General features: G+C 36.7%; 2 protein-coding genes across 4 annotated transcripts in view; both read left to right on the top strand.

Annotated features, from left to right (window-relative positions):
* The first annotated feature begins 5,133 nt into the window (after positions 1 to 5,133).
* The window catches only part of LOC132841176 (calponin homology domain-containing protein DDB_G0272472-like), a 102,535-nt gene continuing 86,063 nt past the window's right edge, over positions 5,134 to 21,605 (top strand). The window contains exons 1-2 of the mRNA XM_060863420.1: positions 5,134 to 5,240; positions 5,993 to 6,023. Of these exons, the coding sequence (XP_060719403.1) occupies positions 5,220 to 5,240; positions 5,993 to 6,023 (52 nt within the window). The 5' untranslated portion in view covers positions 5,134 to 5,219. The remainder of the gene's footprint in view (positions 5,241 to 5,992; positions 6,024 to 21,605) is intronic.
* On the top strand, positions 6,113 to 13,154 carry LOC132841165 (trichohyalin-like). Of its 3 annotated transcripts, XM_060863398.1 has the most exons (5): positions 6,113 to 6,618; positions 7,688 to 7,748; positions 9,369 to 10,595; positions 10,854 to 10,925; positions 11,338 to 13,154. In XM_060863398.1, the coding sequence occupies exons 2-5, from the start codon at positions 7,724 to 7,726 to the stop codon at positions 12,612 to 12,614; spliced, it is 2,601 nt and encodes an 866-aa protein (XP_060719381.1). In that variant the 5' UTR covers positions 6,113 to 6,618; positions 7,688 to 7,723; the 3' UTR covers positions 12,615 to 13,154. The 3 variants fall into 3 exon arrangements, with proteins under 3 accessions (XP_060719381.1, XP_060719380.1, XP_060719379.1); XM_060863396.1 differs by lacking the exon at positions 6,113 to 6,618 and having other exon boundaries at positions 6,674 to 7,748; XM_060863397.1 differs by lacking the exons at positions 6,113 to 6,618; positions 10,854 to 10,925 and having other exon boundaries at positions 6,672 to 7,748.

The following is a 21,605-nucleotide window of genomic DNA, read 5'->3' as shown; positions in this document are numbered from 1 at the left end:
GTGTAACAGCCGAATGGGAATTACGTTACAACTGGCTCCACAGTCCAGTTGAAATCTTACTGGTCTTTCTCCTATCGGCATGGTTGCAAACAGTTGTTTCTCCCGCTTGTCCTCCCTCTTTTGTGAACTGAGGCTGAGGATTTCCTGAAACAGTTCCTCTTCCATTTCTGCTACACTGTGTATTCCTTTTCTCTTAGTCTCTTTTGTTTTGCATTTGGTTGCAAAATGGTTCATCTTGCCACATTTTCTGCACCGTTTTCCATAAGCTGGGCAGCTTAGTTTTTTCCACTCATGCTGTTTTCCACAGAATTTACACATAGTCCCAGGAGTTGGTTTGACTCTCTGTACTGCATGCACTTCTTCAGCTTTCTGTCCCTCGATTGTCATCATATTCTCTTTTGACAGTTCTGATGCTCTACATATCCTCACGCATTTCTCAAGTGTCAGGTCCGACTCTCTTAATAGACGTTCTCTCACATGTGAATTTAGTTTGCCACATACAATTCTATCCCTAATCAAAGAGTCTCTAGCCGACCCGAAATTAGACGTGTCTGCCAGCACTTTCAAATCCGTAACGTATTTATCAATCATTTCGCTGGAATTCTGATTTCTGGAGAAAAATTTGTACCTTTCCACCGTCTCATTCGGTGCCGGATTGCAGTGGTTTCTGAACGCGGTTAATAGCCATTCCAACGTCGGTTCTCTATCAGCTGGGTGAGCAGCACATAGCGTCTTACTCAGTTCTCTCCCTGTTTCTCCGATTAGATATTGGAAAACTTTAACCTTTGTTTTGTCATCCGCATCTGCAAGCGATAAATCCAAGTACAAGGAAAACTCCTCTTCCCATGCTTTCCATGCTTTGGGTATGCACGTTGTATTCCAGTCAAAATTCGCTGGCGGCTTCAATCCGAATGCACCCTCCATGTTCGGCACTCAATTGCTTTCTCCGTGGTAACTTGACTCAGTCTCTCTCTTTCCTCCGTTAGTTTACCGCTGCCACCATGTTTTATGTGCAGTTCACTCTATTAATTATATATTCACCCTTAAATAAAAGAGTCTCACACACGCATATTTCTTCTGAGCTTTACTTTACTTCACTTCCGGTGTTGGCGCATTCTAATGACGTCACATACACAACTTGTAGTCCTTATACTACATGGTATGTCACATCTTGCAGCCCTTACATAACATATTGTAACAATGTTCAGCATTTTCACTTCATATGGAGTGTTTTATTCAGCAGCTGATCACAGATCTGTGTTACTGCACTGAGTAAAAACACCTCATGAAGTCTTTCATTATTTAATATAAACTATTTATAATGATTCACTTTCTTTATAATGTGATATCAATATCAATTTATAATGATTCACAAATCTTTGAAAGCACAGAGTGAAGATTGTTTATCAGCTGTTCTGACTGTAAATCATAAGTTTTTCTCATTGTATTTTATCTAACATTACATTTCTCTCTGTTGTTTTACATGATACTTCTCACAGGGGTAAGTAAATAACTCGACTTCACACTAATAGTAAAAGCTGATATTTTATAAACTTCTCACATATATTACATTTTAATCCAGGAATCAAATAGAAACATAAAAATATGTAATAGATATAAAAAGTTTACACACCTCTGTTGAAATGGCAGGTTTTTGTTGTGTAATAAATGAAAACAAGAAAAATTATATCAGAAACCTTTTAAAGTTTTATAGTAAAATTGCAACTTATATATTAAAGTTATTTTAGGGTTAAAAAATGTACAATAACCCAGTTGTATAAGTTTACACACCCATAAATTTCTACTTATTTGAAGCACCTTTATATTTTATCACATCATTCAATCTTTATTAAGAGTTATAACAAGAGAGTTGTTATCAGTTTAACTCATCGTGACTCAGCAATATTTTGCCTTTCTTCCTTGTAAAAGCATTCTGACTCTGTCATATTGTCTGGGCATCTCCTGTGCACAGCCCTCTTCAGGTCACCCCACAGATTTTAGATTGGATTTGGATCTGGACTCTGACTGGGCCATTCCTAAACCTTGTGCTTGTTTTAATGAAGTCATTCCTTTGTTGATTTGTGTTTGTGCTTCGGGTCGTCGTCCTGCTGAAAGGTGACATTCCTCTTCATCTTAGGTGTGTTAGCAGAAGCCCTAAAGGTTTTGCACCAAAACTGACTGGTATTTGGAGCTATTCATTATTACCTCCAGTCTGATTAAAGCCCCAGTTCCAGCTGAAGAAAAGCAGCCCCAAAGAATCATGTTCAATCAATCAATCAATCAAAATTTATTTGTATAGCAGTTTCAACACCATAACAATGGACCAAAGTGCTTTACATGGTAAAAATCATTATATAAGTCATTAAAAGTATAATCATAAAAACACACCAAACTAACAATAAAATAAATACATAAAATACCATACACAATAACTCGGGAAAACATACCAATCATACTGTAAAAGCCTTAGAAAAAAGGAAAGTCTTCAATTGTCCTTTAAAACTACCAAAAGAGGGAGTCGATATCAAAGACAACGGTAGCCCTTTCCATAACACAGAAGCTGCCGCGGAGAAAGCACGATCTCCACTCCTCCTCAACCGTGTTCGCAGAACAGACAACACCATATGCTCATTTGCTTTCAAAGAGCGAGAAGATTTGTATGGGCTCAACATAGATTTTATGTAGTCAGGAGCCTGTTGATGTAAGGCCTTATACACAATGATCAAGACCTTATATATTCTATCCCATATAACACCAGAAGCCAGTGTAAAGAAATTAACACAGGTGTTATGTGATCCCTCTTCTTAGTGCCAGTTAAAAGCACAGCAGCAGCATTTTGAACATACTAAAGGCGAGCTATGAGAGATGCATTCAAACCCAGGTATAAGGCATTACAATAGTCCAACCTCGTAGAAATAAAAGCACGAACAACAGATTCTAAGTCTTTTCTGGAAAGAATAGATTTCAGCTTGGACAACTTCCTTAACTGATGAAAGGATGATTTCACAACAGCATTTACTTGTCGGTCAAAGCAAAGTTCTGTGTCAAAAATGACACCCAGGTTCCTAACATAACCATTTATGCTGGGAGAAAAATCCTCACTCACAAACAGATTTCCTGCAGACTGTTTGTTTCCAAAAACCATAATCTCAAATGCTGCCACCTCCATGCTTCACTGTGGTGATGGAGATCTTCTGGTGATGTGGTTTCTTTGTGCCAGACATATCCTTTGTTATTATGACCAAAAGGTTCAACTTCAGTCTCATCAGACCATAAAACATTATTCCACATCATTTTGGGAGACTGGATATATTTTGTTGATAACTTTAACCAGCCTTGGATATTTTTTTGCATAAAACAGACTTCCATCTTGTCACTCTAACCTGTAGTTCAGACATATGAAGAATCTTATATATTAGGCTTCTTGACAGCCTCCCTGACCAGTTTTCTGATGGGCTTCTGATTAATTTTAGAGGGTGTTGAATTTTAGTGTTCCATGGTATATTCTATGTCTTGAAATTTGTTTCTAACCCTCTCCTAATTGATATTTCTCAACAATGAGATCCTGTACCTGCTTTGTCAGCTCTTTGCAGCCCCATGGCTTTTCCAGTTACTAAAATGAACAATCCTACAGGAACAGCTGTACTTTATTTGGTGTCCATCAGTCACTTTAATTAACAGCAGGTATCTTCTAGTGAGTATTTAACAAGAGTTTGAACGTGATTGGTTTATTCTGAAACACTGCCACATTAGCAATTAGAAAAGGGTGTACAAACTTATACAACAGGGTTAATGTACATTTTTATTAAACAGAAGGAGATCACGCATCTTCTCTAATCTACTGCGACATGTCACATGCTGTCGTAACCAGTATATAGACGAGGCAGCAGTAAAGAACATCATTCTGTTATCTGTTCAGGTTTTACATTGATAAATGTCTGTGTTTATAATTAAAGGAAGTGAGAATCTGATATTCTGTATATTCCTTTATCTACTACAATAGCACAGAGATATATTACAAAATATTTCACTATATATTTAAAATACACAGGGGGAAATGTACAAATACTGACATACTGTATATTGGTAAAGACATGCAGAGATCAGAAAATAGGATTTTCCAATAAATCACAAGATATTTCTCTTCCTTAAGGGGAACTAGCGGTATATTAGCACAATGCTACATGATACAGATTTACTGTGTGTGATGACTGATTGTTGTCTAGTTTTCCTCTTTTTTATTAAGACACACATCAGCTGTGTTTTAACCAGAGTAACAGTTACTTTCCACATTTTCACATGGAACAATTCACATTTGTAATCATGCATAAAATCTTCACACTGTTTTATTTACTTTCACAGGATCCACGGAGTCGTGAGTATAAACCCCTTTTCTGTGCTAGTGATGTCTTGATGCTGCATGAATAATATATTTATTGTTCAGATGAAATAGATTAGACTGTGCTGTGTGTTCAGAGTGCAATAGCACATAGATATCTGAGCATCATGAGCATAGTGTAGTGAACACAACAGACTGTGATCTCTAACAGAACATTCATCATGCTGGTGTCTAGTTTGTCATTTAGTGTTGTACAGACACAGAAATCTGACCTACACACTGATACTGAGAGAGAAAAAGCTGAACGTATAGCAGTGAGAAGCAAAGCAACACACAAAGCTCGGTAATATTGGGCTGCTAGTTTGTTCTGTAGACTGTGTGCTGTGTTTGAATGAGCGCAGTCAGAATGATCAGAGTTACACTGAGACATCGGTGATCAGACTGCTGCAGAATCAGACAGAGTCACAGTGTGAGCTAACCGGATAACGCTAGGAAAAAGACTAGCTCTTGTTGAAAGTGAGAGGTTTTGCTCTTTTACCTTGTGCTCAGAAACTGTGACAGTCACAATGATGAGTAAAGAAACTCCAATATTTTCTACACATTGAATAAACACCATGTATAACGATTAAACATAAACCTCAGTGAAAGTCTGTAGAGATCTGAGACACAGAACAAAAATCCACCAGCATGACCTCAGAGTCTTCATCCAATAGACAGATAAACACACAGATAAACTTCAATTTTATTAAAATAGTTAAAATTGTAGCTGAACATCTTTGAAAGCACAGAGTGAAGATTGTTTATCAGCTGTTCTGACTGTAAATCATAAGTTTTTCTCATTGTATTTTATCTAACATTACATTTCTCTCTGTTGTTTTACATGATACTTCTCACAGACTTGGTAAGTAAATAACTCGACTTCACACTAATAGTAAAAGCTGATATTTTATAAACTTATCACATATATTACATTTAATCCAGGAATCAAATAGAAACATAAAGATGATTTTCAGATCATGTTTATGTGAAGGAGTCTGATCAGTAAGTGAGATTCCACTTCCATCAGTCAGCTTCTTTCCCACAATGCACCTGTGTGTAACCTCACTGCAGTGTAATAATGTACAGAGACGTTTACCGTGTCGAGTAAAAGACACAACAAACACACAGCATATAACACACACCACTGACAGACTCCATCAGAATGTCTCTCCTACACTTTATTTTCTCCTGCACTAATAAGGAGCTACACCTCAGTATGGGAGAAGATCTAAATGGACTGATGAGTCATTAATGTTCTCCATATACAATGTTCTATAGTTACATGTGCTGATATCAGAACAATTTAATATTTGTCTTGAAGCAGTTGTATAAATACACATACATTAATAATTTGTTTCTGGCTGCATGATTTTTCCCTCCACAGTTATGTTTCTGTACCTGATGAATCTGTCCAATGTGAGCAGATGATGATGATCACAGTGTAACAGAATGTTATGTAGATTTACTGACTGATGGCTAACTGTTAAACCTTTATGATCTTAGATTTGTTTAGGAAGATAATGAAACTGTTTTATGACCAAAGTAACAGTTCTATTTATTTTATAATTTATCTTTAAACTCATTCACAAAACATTTACACTTTATTATTCACAGATACAGGAGCAATCTGGAGAAGAACAGAGAGGTGAGAGTGAATTTAATATTAACTTAATTTTGTATTTACTTGTTTATGTACCACTGAGCATCATGAGCATAGTGTAGTGAACACAACAGACTGTGATCTCTAACAGAACATTCATCATGCTGGTGTCTAGTTTGTCATTTAGTGTTGTACAGACACAGAAATCTGACCTACACACTGATACTGAGAGAGAAAAAGCTGAAGGTTTTTGTTTGAATGTGATTTGATAACAATAACTCTCTATTAAAGTTACTGATCCTGGCTAACATTACTGTAGTGAACAGAACTACAGAGAGATGTGAGTTAGAGAGTCACACTTGATAATGCTGCATGAAAGAGATTCGAACAGAATGGAAGTAAGTCATCTGGGGAATTTGTTTCTTACTGCATTAATACTGAAAGATCCTGAAGAGCAGAAAGAGAAGAGAAACAATACAGTACAGGATCAAAACAGACTTTTTAGGAATGTTTACAGCTAATACTACAGGATAAAATACAGAAATACTGAAAATTACAATGCATTTTTAATAATCTCAACAAACTTATTGTGCTTTTTTCCCCACATCCTCCTGTATATAAAGATGTCTGTGTTTATCAGGTGAGTAAACTGTTATAAAATATTACATTCATTAATGTCTTACTGATGATAGCAGCATAAAAAATCATTAATTATGTTATAATTAGACCAGTGATCAGTGAGGGGTAAATGAGTTACCATGGCAACCGGCTCCCAGTGATGGTTTATTGTGGATAAAAAAATCACATTGGATTGTTCTAGAAACACAGTTGTTAAACTGTTTGCTAGCAATCTGCTGTTATTACTGGTGTTGTTATGATGTAATTATTATTTCTAGGAGTGTAAACACTTTGTGGAAACATAAACAAAATAAATGTAAGAAAAATGACGACCTTCATTCCTTTGATGTTTATCTGAAAACTTTGTCTTTAATTCCATTTAAAGTGACACAGAAAAGGTTTAACACGTGTTCAGTTTAACTTGAGGATCGATGCAGACAACCTACAACACTAACAAAATGAAGTTACACTAAAACATTTCTCTTAAAATCTTTGTGCTAAAATTAATGGCACCCCTAATGAAAATTGTTGGAGGTGATCAGTCTGGTGGTCTTTTGGGATAAAAAACATAAATTTCTCTCAGTTTCTGTGTTTCTTGTGTTCTTTGATCATCGCTGACTGACGATTGTGAACAAATAAAAGTCAGCTAATGAACATAAAATAACATTAAACACAATCAGTGTCTTTAAAAATAGATGTAAATGTCTGGACCAGTGGATTATGATGCATAAGAACATGACTTCATTGTGATATTGTGTGACGTCACCACAGCAGAAATGAGACCAAACATCTTGATTCTCATGGAGATGATTTTTTTTCTCTCTCCTGTAAGGTTCAGTTTAGTGTTTAATGATTGTGTTCTTCAGCTGGCTGCATTCAAACTCAGTGTGTTACTGAATACAATATCAGTTTAAATCAACCTCAATCAGCTCAGTGTGTACTGTTAGTAATATTACACACACACACACACACACACACACACACACACAGTGATCTGAACAGAGAAACACTTCATGTTTATTTAACACTTTATTTACATACATTATTGAGTCATGTATAAAACCTTCACACTGTTTTATTCACTTCCTCAGAGAGACAGAAAATGGACAGAAGATGAGAGAAAGAAAATGGAGAAATCTGTTCTACTGACTGGTGAGTATGGAAGGAGGTACAAAAGTAAACACACCTGTTCATCTTTACAGCCTGAAGTGTTCAATAACGAGATCTCCAGTAAGCCTGTAGTCTGAAATTCACAGCTTCTCACATTCTCCATTCAAGATATTATTTACACATTATAGAGACTGTGTGAAATTTATCATGGTGTTAAAAATTCACACTGCATGTCACTGTTTCTGTGTGAATTTCAAATTTAACCTGATTACAGTGAATAATCTAAATATTTCTGGGTGGAAATCACAGGTAAATTATCAGTGAATACAAATAATTGATAATTAAAAAGGTTCATTAGTTTTGGTTAATAAATGTAGTCCTAGAGCAAGACCCTTAACCCTAAACCTGCTCGGTACATTTGTAAGTTGCTGTCAGGAGCTACTGGGACAATTCCAGTGTGTTTTCCTACAGCATGTTTCCTACAGCATGTGTGTTGTGTCACGTCACTCCTATTGTTCTGTTTCCTGCTTTGTCACCTGTATGTAGTCATTTTTATACCCAGAAATTAAACTAACAATCAGAAAGCAGGTGGGAAAAAATAATCACAAAGTAATTAAGAGAGTAATTAGCAGCCAGGTTTTACTAATGAAAAGCCTGAGATCTGCAAGAAGAGTGACTAACTTTTAAAAAGCAGATCTTGTGCCAGTTTGGTGTTCTGGAAAGACAAATGGACATCAACCTCAGTCCAAAATCAGACCATTTAGTGCTCAGAGATCTAAAGAAAAGCCAATAGTTACATCATGTGACCTAAAGGCCTCTTTAAGCTCATTAAATGTTTATGTTCATGACATCAAAAACACAAAAAGTCTGAACAATATACTTTGGAGAAGTTTGCTAATAATACACAGCGCCATGTTTGTCGATTATTAAACTCAGTGTTTCAACACAAACACCTCATACCAACTGTCAAGCATGCTGATGGATGGGTGATGATTCAGGCTTGTTTATCAGTCACAAAGATGACAACAATGAGCTCCACATTGAACCAGATAATGATGAAAACATCAACACGTGAATGTCTACAGAAGGACAAGTCAGTGTGTTGGTATGGTGAAGTCCACACCTCAACCTCATTGAGATGCTTTGTCAGGATCTTAAGAGAGCTGTGCATAAACACATGCCCTCAAACATCTATGACCTGAAGCAGTGTTATAAAGAACAGTGGGCCAAAATTTCTCCAGAATGATGTGAGAGACTAAAAACATTTATTTTAAGTTAATGTGGTTCTTCTGAATTTTAGGATGTTCTTGAATTTTTCTTCCTGGTTTCTGAATGTTTCTGGACTTTTTGGAGAAAATGAGTATTGAAAGCTTTTGTGTTTTTTGATACCACCTGAGGTTATTTGTTCGTCTACAGACGTTGGTGAGGACCAGAAAATTGTTACATGGAAAAATTAAACATAGAATTAAATGAGGGCATCATTTTTTTTTTCACAGGACTTTATATCATAAAGCTTTTCTTTAATCTTTTTTCTCTTCTGAATGAATAACTGTGAAGGTCACCAAAAATAAAAAAGTGTTTATATTATATTGATTTATATTAATGTTTTCTGAAAACTTTGTTCTGTCTACACTTTATTTACACTTTAATTTTTTTTTTTAGAATATAATTTTGATAAATTGAAAGAGACGATCAGACACTTGGAAGAAACTGAAAACGAGCTGAAAACAATAAAACAGGAACTGGACAGAACAACTGAGGAGCTACAGAAGAGAGAAAGAGCTCTACAGGAGAGAGATCAACAACTGAAAGTGAAAGACACACAGATACAGACGACACAAATACAAGTGGAAGAAATGGAGAAAACATTTGTGAAGAAGGATGAAGAATTAAATAAGAAAAATGAAGAGCTGAAGGTTCTCAAAGAAAGTTTAGAGACTAATAAGAAGACTCTTTCTGAGAGAGATGCAGTGTTAATGGAAACAAATAAAACACTTAAAAATGTCACTGAACAGATGATGGAAAGAGACAAAGAGCTTCAGGAGAAAGACAAACTTCTGACAGAAAATACACAAACACTTCAGGAGAAGGACAAGACACTGGAAGAGAAGGAGAAACAGCTCAAACAGACAAGAGCTGAACTGGACAAAACAATGAAGGTGTTAGAAGACAGTCAGCGACACGTGGAGGAGAAAAACACACAACTAGAGAATCTGAACAAACTGCTGAAGGAGAAAGAAACACAGCTGAAGAACACAGATAAAGAGCTGGAAACCAGTACAAATAAACTGGACACACTGGGACAGGAGCTGCAGGACAAAGAGAGACAACTGGTGAGTGTGGTGGAAGAAGTGAAAACTAGTAAAAATAAACTCACAGAAAGAGATGAACAACTTCAGGAGAAAGACAAACTTCTGACAGAAAATACACAAACACTTCAGAAGAAGGACAAGACACTGGAAGAGAAGGAGAAACAGCTCAGTGAAGTAAGAGAAGAATTGAGAAAATCAAATATAACGATAGAAAAGAATCAGACACAATTGAAGGACAAAGAAAGACAACTGGAGGATGTGTTGAAAGAACTGGAAACCAGTACAAATAAACTGGACACACTGGGACAGGAGCTGCAGGACAAAGAGAGACAACTTCAGGACACGATGATCGTAGTGGAACAACAGAAATATGAGTTAGCAGAAAAAAACCAACAGCTTGAAGAGAAAGACAGACTTCTAACTGAGAGAGAGACACAGCTAATGGGAAGAGACAAAGAGCTTCAGGAGAAAGACAAACTTCTAGAGGAGAAAACAAAGCAGCTGCAGGAACAGACAGATCCAGAATCATCAGCCTCCATCAGGAGAAGAAACAGCAAGGAACTTTTACCTCCAAAAAGTGAGTAATATGTCAAATTAAACAATTATAGAAGTTTCTCAGAATGTCATTGTTTCTAAATATTCAATTAATAAATTAATACATAAATATACTGTAATGATCCTTAATAGTGCAACTCTTCAGTTATTATAAGGAAATGTAATTTAAACAGTGACAGGGGTTAGTTATAGTGTATAAGACATAACTTTATTATATCATCTGTCTAACTCTACCTTCTGAAGAATGTCTCTCATTCTGACTGGTTCTGATGTTTCCTAGTGAGTGAAGAGACTCAGGACTCAGCAGCACCAATCAGGAGAAGAAACAGTATGGATGGAAATCGTCCAACATGTGAGTGATTAATGATTGTTGTGTTTAATGTGAAACTCAACAGTAGTTTGAGGTAAAAGAGATGAATATAAAGAGAAGCAGCAGACAGATTTAAATTTATAATTTTATTACAGTCACAACATCAACATTGTAAAGCTGATATAAAACATGGACATAAAAAGTTCTGAAAAAATATCTAATAGGTAAAAATTATAAATGTTAAATATCTCAGGATTCTGAGCAGCGTGACAGAAAATCATTTGATATGGACGACATCAATCTTTCCTCCGTCAATCACAGTGACACTAACATGATGAGGAATTTGAGTATGAGTTATATAAAGGCAGTCGGCCTCCATACTCCATAGAACAGCGTCATCACCACAATGTAGTAAGTGATTCTGTATTAAATGATTCATTCTTGTTCATTTCAGTGGGTGGAGAATCGTCTAGTCCACATCCTCCAGCATCGGTTCCTGTAGCAGAACTGAGGCTGGTGCTGCTGGGGAGGACGGGGTCTGGGAAGAGTGTAACAGGAAACATCATCCTGGGCAGAGAGGAGAGGAACCAGGCTGCTACGTCTACAGCTACATCTACAGCCACCCAGCAGAGTGAGAGCACACAGGGGGAGGTGGCTGGGAGGAAGGTGACTGTGGTGGACACGCCTGACTGGTTCTCTCCTGAACTGTCTCTGGAGAAGCTGAGACAGGACGTGGGACACTGTGTCCGTCTGTCTGCTCCAGGACCCCACGCCTTCCTCCTGGTCATACCTCTAAAGCAGCCTACAGGAGAGGAGAGAGGGATGCTGGAGAAAATGGAGGAGATCTTTGGAGAGAGATGTTGGAGAAACACAATGATCATATTCAGTGTTACTGATGAATGTGAGAAGAAGAACATTGAGGACTTTATCCAATCAGGAGACCAGGAGGTCCAGAGACTTGTAGAGAAATGTGGGAACAGGTTTCACTGTCTCAACATTAATGAGAGTGGAGATGGTTCTCAGGTCTCAGAGCTGTTGGAGAAGATAGAGAAGATGGTGGAAGGAAGCAGAGAGAAATTCTACAGCAGTGACATCTACCTGGAGACAGAATCTCAGATCAGAGCAATGGAAGCAACGATTCTGAAGGAAAGAGAAGAGAAAAGAGAGAGAGAGGAGAAGGACATGAAAGAAAAAATAGAGAAGGAGGTGCAGGATTCTCTGAGAAAGATAGAGGGAGTGATCGAGGAGCATGAAGGAGACATCAGACAACTTAATGATCGAACAACTGAACTGGAGAGAAAGATGAAAGAAGAGAGGGATGAAGAGAAAAAGAAAGAACTCGAGAGGGAGCTGAAACGAGAGGTAGACAAAAGAACAGAAATGGAAGGAAAGGTGAAGAAACTAAAAGAAAAGAGAGAGAGGGAGAGAAAAGAGATGGAGGAAAGGCACAAGCAGGAGATGGAGGAGATCAGGGAGGTGTATGAAGGAGAGATCAGAATGGAGGCAGAGAGAAAGCTCATGAAGATCATCCTGCCTGAACTCCAGAGAAACATGTTGTCCTCAAAAACAAAGATGCAGGAAGATTTCAGCAGACAGATGGAGGAGAAGAACAGAGAGATGGAGAATCTTCAACAGAAACTTTCACAGCTCACAGAACATCTCAGACTCAGGGAAGAAGTCTACAGGACAACAGTGATGAGTGTAACATATCAGAACCAGCAGCAGGTTTAAGACGAGTTTACGCTGCATTTATGACTTTGAGCTCTATTTTGCTGCTGCAGTGAAAAATCACACATCGTCACATAATTCTTTTATTGTGACTTGAGATCAGCGCTCTTATATTTTATAACTTAACAATCAACCAGAGAACTTTATTAAGACTTTTGTGTAAAATTTGTGTAACAAATTTGTTAGTTTTCCCAAATATCACCTGGTGCAGCTGACTGTAACAGACTATTTTGAGGCTTTAATATTGTAAATAATTCAATGGGGGGAAAATAAATCATCATGAAGCAACATATCTGTGATCCTTACAAATATCTAGCAGGTTTGTCAGACTTTATAAACTTTGTAAAACTCAAAACATTTTTATAATATTGCCATGTTGTTGCCATATATGGCTTTAATGTTATATATCTCAATGAGATTGTTATTTTGTTTACATTTTGTACAATTTTATTAGAAAAATGAATTTTTAAAAATATTTATCAATGATGTATATATTTGTACATTTAATTGTGTATAAACTGTATGAATAAATGTGAACATGTACATATGTCTGTACTTATTTAGCATTTTTATTTTGACCTGTTTATACACCACTAAGTTACCAAAGAATCTCTGACTCTAACGCAAGAGCCGAGTCTTGCTAAAAGAAGAGAAAAAAGAAAACAGCTACAGTACATGATGTTAATATTTTAAACCCTATTTCTAATTCGCTAATTGGGAGATTTTTTAGCACTTTACAACCTCATATCTATTTTCCTCTAATTTCCTCTCATCATGAGGAAAAGGAAGGTGTACAGGACAGTGGTGAGACCGGCCGTGCTGTATGGTTTAGAGACAGTGTCACTGAAGAAGAGACAGGAGTCAGAGCTAGAGGTAGCCGAGCTGAAGATGTTGAGGTTCTCTTTGGGAGTGACGAGATTGGACAGGATTAGGAACGAGTACATCAGAGGGACAGCTCATGTTGGACGTTTGGGGGACAAAGTTAGGGAGGGCAGATTAAGATGGTTTGGACATGTTAAGAGGAGGGAGAGTGAGTATATTGGTAGGAGAATGTTGGACATGGAGCTGCCAGGCAGGAGGCAAAGAGGAAGGCCAAAGAGGAGGTATATGGATGTAATTAATGAGGCTATGAAGCTAGTGGGTGGAAGTGTTGAGGATGCAGAAGATAGGGATAGGTGGAGAGAGATGATTCACTGTGGTGACCCCTGAAGGGAAAAGCAGAAAGAAGAAGAAGAAGATGAGGAAAAATAATTAATCATTTTCACATGACCATTTTCCAGTTGCTCTTTTTCTCTTAGAATTAAGGATGATGTATTTTTTACTGTGTATATAAGACATCTATATGTTAAATGTCCTCTGTTCTGATTGGCTGCCCTGTATCACACATCCTTAAACCTCTAATCTAAAATAATTCTACGTTCATTATCACTTCTGTATAAACGGCTGTGTGTAAACTGCTGTGGACTAAATCACAGTGATATGGAAATGTGGAATCGTTAAAAGATGAGAAAAGGTTTTACAGTTTAATTTGCACACATGGACTGTAATTATTAGCAGTGGATGAAACTTTGTCTATGTTTACGTGGTACATCAACATGTTATGAATAAAATCTGTACTTTCTGTTCTCATGTATCATCAATAATGCATTTAAAATGGTCGATCTACTTCCTGTCATGAATTTGTTTTAGCTATCATAAAAGAGAAGTGCTGGGAAAGATGACCTACAAAAAGCTGCAAGAGACCTGCTTAAGAAGAAAGAGAGAGAAATGGAGGGTTACATAATACATTACACCCTCATCCATGTCAAGTGGTTTTAATATGAATCACACGTTTATAAAACATTAAATAAAAAAGTTTAACATGTATATTTTAGGTAATGATTGTCTATGTGATTTCAGACCTGGTTTAGTGTGTATTAATATTTAGATTTTTAATCGTGTGTGTGTGATGTTCTCAAATGTTAACCACTGATACGGTCATCGTTAAGTGAAAGGAAGTCTTCTATATTTTAAAAATCAGTTTCATAGGTTTGAAAATTAAAATAATCCACGTGACTTAACGGCAGAAATTCATTATTAATGCAAGTACAATTTTTCTGCAGATCCTTTCAGAGAAGGAGGTGCAGGATTCTCTGAGAAAGGTAGAGGGAGTGATTCAGGAGCATGAAGGAGACATCAGACTGGAGAGAAAGATGAAGAGAAAAAGAGCACTGGAATTGCATCTAGAGGTGAAGAGAAGGACATCAATGCAAGAAACGGTGGAGGAACTAAAAGAAGAGAGAGAGAGAGAGAGAGAGAGAGAGAGAGAGAGAGAGAGCATCTAAAGTTAATATTAGGATATTTTAATATTAATGTTAGGAAACATTTCAAGAGTAATTTACCTCAGAAGTTCGTCTTCTCCTTTGTTAAAGGCGGTTATTTGACGATCACGAGCGATTTAAAAGTGGCACGTATTCCGTTAACGAGTCGCACAAAAAATGACTTTGACCATCATTACAGTTTGATTATGATGTGATTATCACAGGATGATAATCACACTGCTGTTCATGAAATCTGACTAAAATTAAATATGTGACATGAAAGAAAAAGATCTAAGTTACACTGAATGTGTGTGATGTTAAAGCAGATCAATCTATACACAGTGTGTTAAATGCTGTGACAAATGAATAAGATGTGTTCATTTTAATCCACACGTAACTACTGTGTAAAACAGCTGAATAATTCAAACACAATTTTAATTCTATTTGACACAAAATGTGTATAGTGGAGCGCTACACATAATTTGTGTAATTTTTCTACACATTCGTATTAAGAGTGTAGATGAAACTCACATGTACAGAACACACAAGCTGAATCCCATAAAGAAAATAATCACACCACTGACTGTCTGTAAGTGTGGACATCGTACCAGGGGTTAAATGTGAAGCCAAAATGCCTCTGTCGCCCTCTAGTGGCTGTCTGCAGTACAATTATTAACTCCTCCAGTTCCCATGTTAGTGAATGGAACATGATCCAAACTTTCAGTTACAGCTCCACAGTCATGTTTATGAGCTCAGGTTTATTTCTATTCATAATATAGGACATAAACTAATATAAATGACATGTGAAACCTTTCTTGTATTGACTGGTTTCTAGTGTAGTTTACATGCTGGGAGGAAAAGTGACATCTGATGTTGTATCTTTTGAAAACTGCAGCAGTTTCTTGGTAAATTCAGACTTTGTTAAAAAAAATATTGATCTGTTTATTCTTTATTAAAGACTCGACACTCAGCGTGGACGTTTATTTTCTGTGGTCCATTTGGTTTATAAAGTAGGTCTGAATGCAATAAGAAAAGTGAAGAATGATGATCTGTGTGTAGAGACGACAGACTCGGATTTAACACGTCAGTAGTGTTTGTAGTGCGCCATCTAGTGGAATCAACTAACACGCAGTGTATTGCAGGAAAAAAGGAGAAATTAATGCGTCTTTAGGACAATTGTGTAAATATTTGACGGATTAAACAGACCAACGGGCCGTAGTTTTCACAGCACTGTTATAAATGTTAAAAACAATAATCACACTTCTGCAATCACACAATCCACTGCAGAGGGTTAAAATTCACACCAGAGCCTGTGCATTAAAGATACAGATGGAGTCCGTGGTACAAACTATAGTCTTAAGAAGAACATTAAGGGAGCAGAAAGCAGCCCCACAGAGCACACAATAATAAATAAATACACACATCACAAACTATAGAAATAGTGACAAAAAGGTGAAATACGGACTTCTCATAAACGGAGAAATAAACACAGGAAATTAGCGGCAGTGTTTCGGGGAAAAACATTAGAGCTCGTTGACTTTTCAGGCTCTGTGTCGTTTACTGCATCTTTCTACTTCTCCATCTTTCTCAGCAAATGCCTGCACATCAAAGAGGGACACGCCCACAGCGCGCCAATCAAATCTCTCGGAAGAAGTGACGTCACCATCTTTGTCCGCCAATGGAAGGGGAGGAGACGATTTAGAAGACAGAAAATAGAAAACATAGAAAAAATGATTTAGGTAGATAATTTGAAAGATGGGAAAAGAAATACTGAGAGACACAAAGAATGAAAAGAAAGATGGACAGACAGGCAGCTTTAGACTTTGGGAATTTTCAAAATGTATATCTATTTATTTGTATTATTATTATTATTATTATTATTATTATTATTATTATTATTATTGTTGTTGTTGTTGTTATTATTGTTATTATTGTTATTTTTATTATACATGTATATAATAAAAACCAATAAGGCTGAACCAGGGGGCGTGGTTATCAGAGGCGAAGGGGCGGAGCTTTGTCTCAGTTCTCTGTAATGAAGGTGAAAGTGAAAATAGTTTTCGACTCTCAGACAGAGTCACTGCGCCATTACACTTCCTGCTGTAACGGACTGATACAGGAGGAATATATGTGTATATGTAGACAGGGGACATTTTAAACACGGTGTTTAAACCCTAATGAGTTAAATACCGAATATGTGGCGCTCTGAAATGTGGAAACACTTCAGTTAAAGTATCAGATGTGTTTATATGAGGAACAGGAAAGGTAAGAGGAGTTAGCATCATGCTAAAGTACAAGCTAATCTCAAACTAATCCAATTGTGTGTAATTCCTTACCTTCTTATCATGTATTTGTGTTAAACATGAGGACTCTCTCTCTCTCTCTCTCTCTCTCTCTCTCTCTCTCTCTCTCTCTCTGTGTGTGTGTGTGTGTGTTTGTGTGTGTTTAGGATTTTATTAGTCTGAATCTACAGAAAGAGATAAAGATGGCGACTGCAAGCAGTAAGTTATATTTCAAGGAATGAATTTATAAATATAATTTGAAGATTGAAGATTAATCTAATTGTGTGTGTGTGTGTGTGTGTGTGTGTGTGTGTGTGTGTGTGTGTGTGTGTGTGTGTTTTCCCACACAGATGAGTTTAAACTCATTGGTCCCAGTAATACAGAGTGGTATAATCCCTCTGCTGTCACTCTCTCATGTCGTCTGTCTCCTGAAATCAGTGCTGTTGACTTGGAGATCCGGTGGTTTAAGGAGACAGACTGTGTTTGTGTTTATAAGAACAGTAAGGTGACAGAGGGGAGAGGTTATGAGGGCAGAGTGAGTCTGTTCACTCAGGAGCTGGAGAGAGGAAACGTCTCCTTACAGCTGAGAAACTGTACAGAGTCAGATGATGGATATTACCTCTGTCAGGTCACTGATGGAGACAGAACAGAAGAGATTACAGTATTTATGTGTAAGTGTTCCTGATCTCCACACTGTATAAACTCCACATCATCATCTGTGCTTCTCATCTCAGTACATAAACACACTCAGTATTCAGTGTGAGATTCAGTATACAGGCTGCTAATGTGGAGTGAAGATCATTTGAGGTGAATTAACAGTAACTCTATTTTTCACTCTTCTACACACCTGCACAAGGGCTTAAAAGCAGCAGCTTGTACAAATATGAAGTAACTAGGGATTTATTTATCTAACTTTATTTATCTATTAATCAGAGATTGACTGAATATCAGTTTAAACTAAAATGAGACTTTTTTACATCAGAAAGAAAATTAAATAACACACTAAATGTGACATTTAAATTATTACAGTTTCTGTATATCCAGTAGATCAGACTACATCACTGTCAAATACAGCACTGAGAACCAAACTACACACATTTAGGTTAAAGGTAGAGGAAAAAACACAGTCTGGCTGATGATTAAGACTTTTGGTGTAAGTATATCTGTCTAGTGACTAATGTGAGATGTATAACAGTCCAGAGAACACAGATTAGCTCGTCATGTAGTCAGCTTAGCTCCTGCTAACATGCTGTGTTTGTATTTCTCTACTTCTGTAAGTCTGTAAATTCAGAGTGGAGACTAATATCAGGAGTTACAGGTTGTAGTGTTGGACTTTTCCAACATGATTTGTTTTAAAACTAGCACAGTAAGGTACAGACCTGGAGAACACAAACTGTATTGTCCTTGTAACTGTGTTAATAACATGAAATGAGAAACTGAACGACTCCCACTACAATGTAGACTCTCATCTTTCATTAGTCGTGTTTACACACAAAGATTTTTACCAGTATGAATGAATTCAGCCAGACTGCAGGTTCCTAATGAACTGTTTCTGTGTGTCTTAAAATGGACTCTTTTCATTTATATACATGTTACATGTGATCTGATCCAAATCTGTCTTGGTGCTCAGAGCTCTAGGTTAGTGCTTCTGAATGATTGTCATTTATCACTATATTTTAAAATAGAAAGTATTAATCAGGGAAGAATCGATATCACACAAACACACTCACTATTTTAAATAGATTAAAATCTCTACAACATTTTATCACATAATTCAAACTCACATGTACAGAACACACAAGCTGAATCCCATAAAGAAAATAATGTGAAGCCAAAATGCCTCTGCCGCCCTCTAGTGGCTATCTGCAGTACAATAATTAACTCCTGTGGTTCCCATGTTAGTGAATGGAACATGATCCAAACTTTCATTTAATTTACAGCTCCACAGTCATTTTTATGAGCTCAGTTCATCTTAATATCTTCTCCATATTTTCCCTACAATAAATATGTTTTATAAGGTTTATATGGTGATAATTAACAGGACAGTGTTGATGTGGTTGACTAAGGCAGTTAACACTAACTCAGATTCATACTAATTTATTGTGTGTATGATTTTAGATAACACTAGCAGTAGCTTGTTAAGGTTAACCAGTCACTAGTTTTTAAATGAACTGCACTGACAGAATGAGTGGAGAATAAGAGCGAACTTCTTCATTCAGATGAGTAACGTACTGCAGCTCAAATCAGTAATTCATGAGTCAAAGCTCTAAAACTTTTTCCTAACAATGATAAGATTAATATTCCTGTGAACATTATAACAGTACAGTTTAACATGTTACATTTTTATTACTAACACTGTATTAACTTTGAGGTAACTGATGCAGTGTTTTTAGCTTCACTGTGATTGGGTCTGGGTTTTAATACATGACGACACCTCAGTTTTCTGACATAATGATTCACTATCTGTTGTTATATTTTATTAAAACAGTTAAAATTGTAGCTGAACATCTTTGAAAGCACAGAGTGAAGATTGTTTATCAGCTGTTCTGACTGTAAATCATAAGTTTTTCTCATTGTATTTTATCTAACATTATATTTCTCTCTGTTGTTTTACATGATACTTCTCACAGGGAGGGTAAGTAAATAACTCGACTTCACACTAATAGTAAAAGCTGATATTTTATAAACTTCTCACATATATTACATTTTAATCCAGGAATCAAATAGAAACATAAAGATGATTTTCAGATCATGTTTATGTGAAGGAGTCTGATCAGTAAGTGAGATTCCACTTCCATCAGTCAGCTTCTTTCCCACAATGCACCTGTGTGTAACCTCACTGCAGTGTAATAATGTACAGAGACGTTTACCGTGTCGAGTAAAAGACACAACAAACACACAGCATATAACACACACCACTGACAGACTCCATCAGAATGTTACACAATAAACATAAATCACAGCTTTAACACTTTTCAGTGTTTGTAGACAGAATAATTGTCATCAGTCGCTCTGCGTAACAATCACACCATGTTTAGAAAAAGCACTGAAGAGTCGACTCGGCCTGGCGTTTAGTGTCTTTAAGCTAACGGTAGTAAGTCGTGTTAATGCACACAGCATAAAGACAACCTGACTGACCTGAGAACAGAAGTCCTTCACTTCATTTCTAAAACTTCCTTCATAGGAGAGAGGGATTTGGGAGTGAAAGAGAGAAAAACAGAAGGAGATCACGCATCTTCTCTAATCTACTGCGACATGTCACATGCTGTCGTAACCACTTTATAGACGAGGCAGCAGTAAAGAACATCATTCTGTTATCTGTTCAGGTTTTACATTGATAAATGTCTGTGTTTATAATTAAAGGAAGCGAGAATCTGATATTCTGTATATTCCTTTATCTACTACAATAGCACAGAGATATATTACAAAATATTTCACTATATATTTAAAATACACAGGGGGAAATGTACAAATACTGACATACTGTATATTGGTAAAGACATGCAGAGATCAGAAAATAGGATTTTCCAATAAATCACAAGATATTTCTCTTCCTTAAGGGGAACTAGCGGTATATTAGCACAATGCTACATGATACAGATTTACTGTGTGTGATGACTGATTGTTGTCTAGTTTTCCTCTTTTTTATTAAGACACACATCAGCTGTGTTTTAACCAGAGTAACAGTTACTTTCCACATTTTCACATGGAACAATTCACATTTGTAATCATGCATAAAATCTTCACACTGTTTTATTTACTTTCACAGGATGATTGGCTCGGTGAGTATAAACCCCTTTTCTGTGCTAGTGATGTCTTGATGCTGCATGAATAATATATTTATTGTTCAGATGAAATAGATTAGACTGTGCTGTGTGTTCAGAGTGCAATAGCACATAGATATCTGAGCATCATGAGCATAGTGTAGTGAACACAACAGACTGTGATCTCTAACAGAACATTCATCATGCTGGTGTCTAGTTTGTCATTTAGTGTTGTACAGACACAGAAATCTGACCTACACACTGATACTGAGAGAGAAAAAGCTGAACGTATAGCAGTGAGAAGCAAAGCAACACACAAAGCTCGGTAATATTGGGCTGCTAGTTTGTTCTGTAGACTGTGTGCTGTGTTTGAATGAGCGCAGTCAGAATGATCAGAGTTACACTGAGACATCGGTGATCAGACTGCTGCAGAATCAGACAGAGTCACAGTGTGAGCTAACCGGATAACGCTAGGAAAAAGACTAGCTCTTGTTGAAAGTGAGAGGTTTTGCTCTTTTACCTTGTGCTCAGAAACTGTGATAGTCACAATGATGAGTAAAGAAACTCCAATATTTTCTACACAATGAATAAACACCATGTATAACGATTAAACATAAACCTCAGTGAAAGTCTGTAGAGATCTGAGAC

Source organism: Tachysurus vachellii, chromosome 26, assembly GCF_030014155.1.
Source record: "Tachysurus vachellii isolate PV-2020 chromosome 26, HZAU_Pvac_v1, whole genome shotgun sequence".
Lineage (NCBI taxonomy): Eukaryota > Metazoa > Chordata > Actinopteri > Siluriformes > Bagridae > Tachysurus > Tachysurus vachellii.
This window is presented reverse-complemented; position numbering and strand designations above follow the sequence as displayed.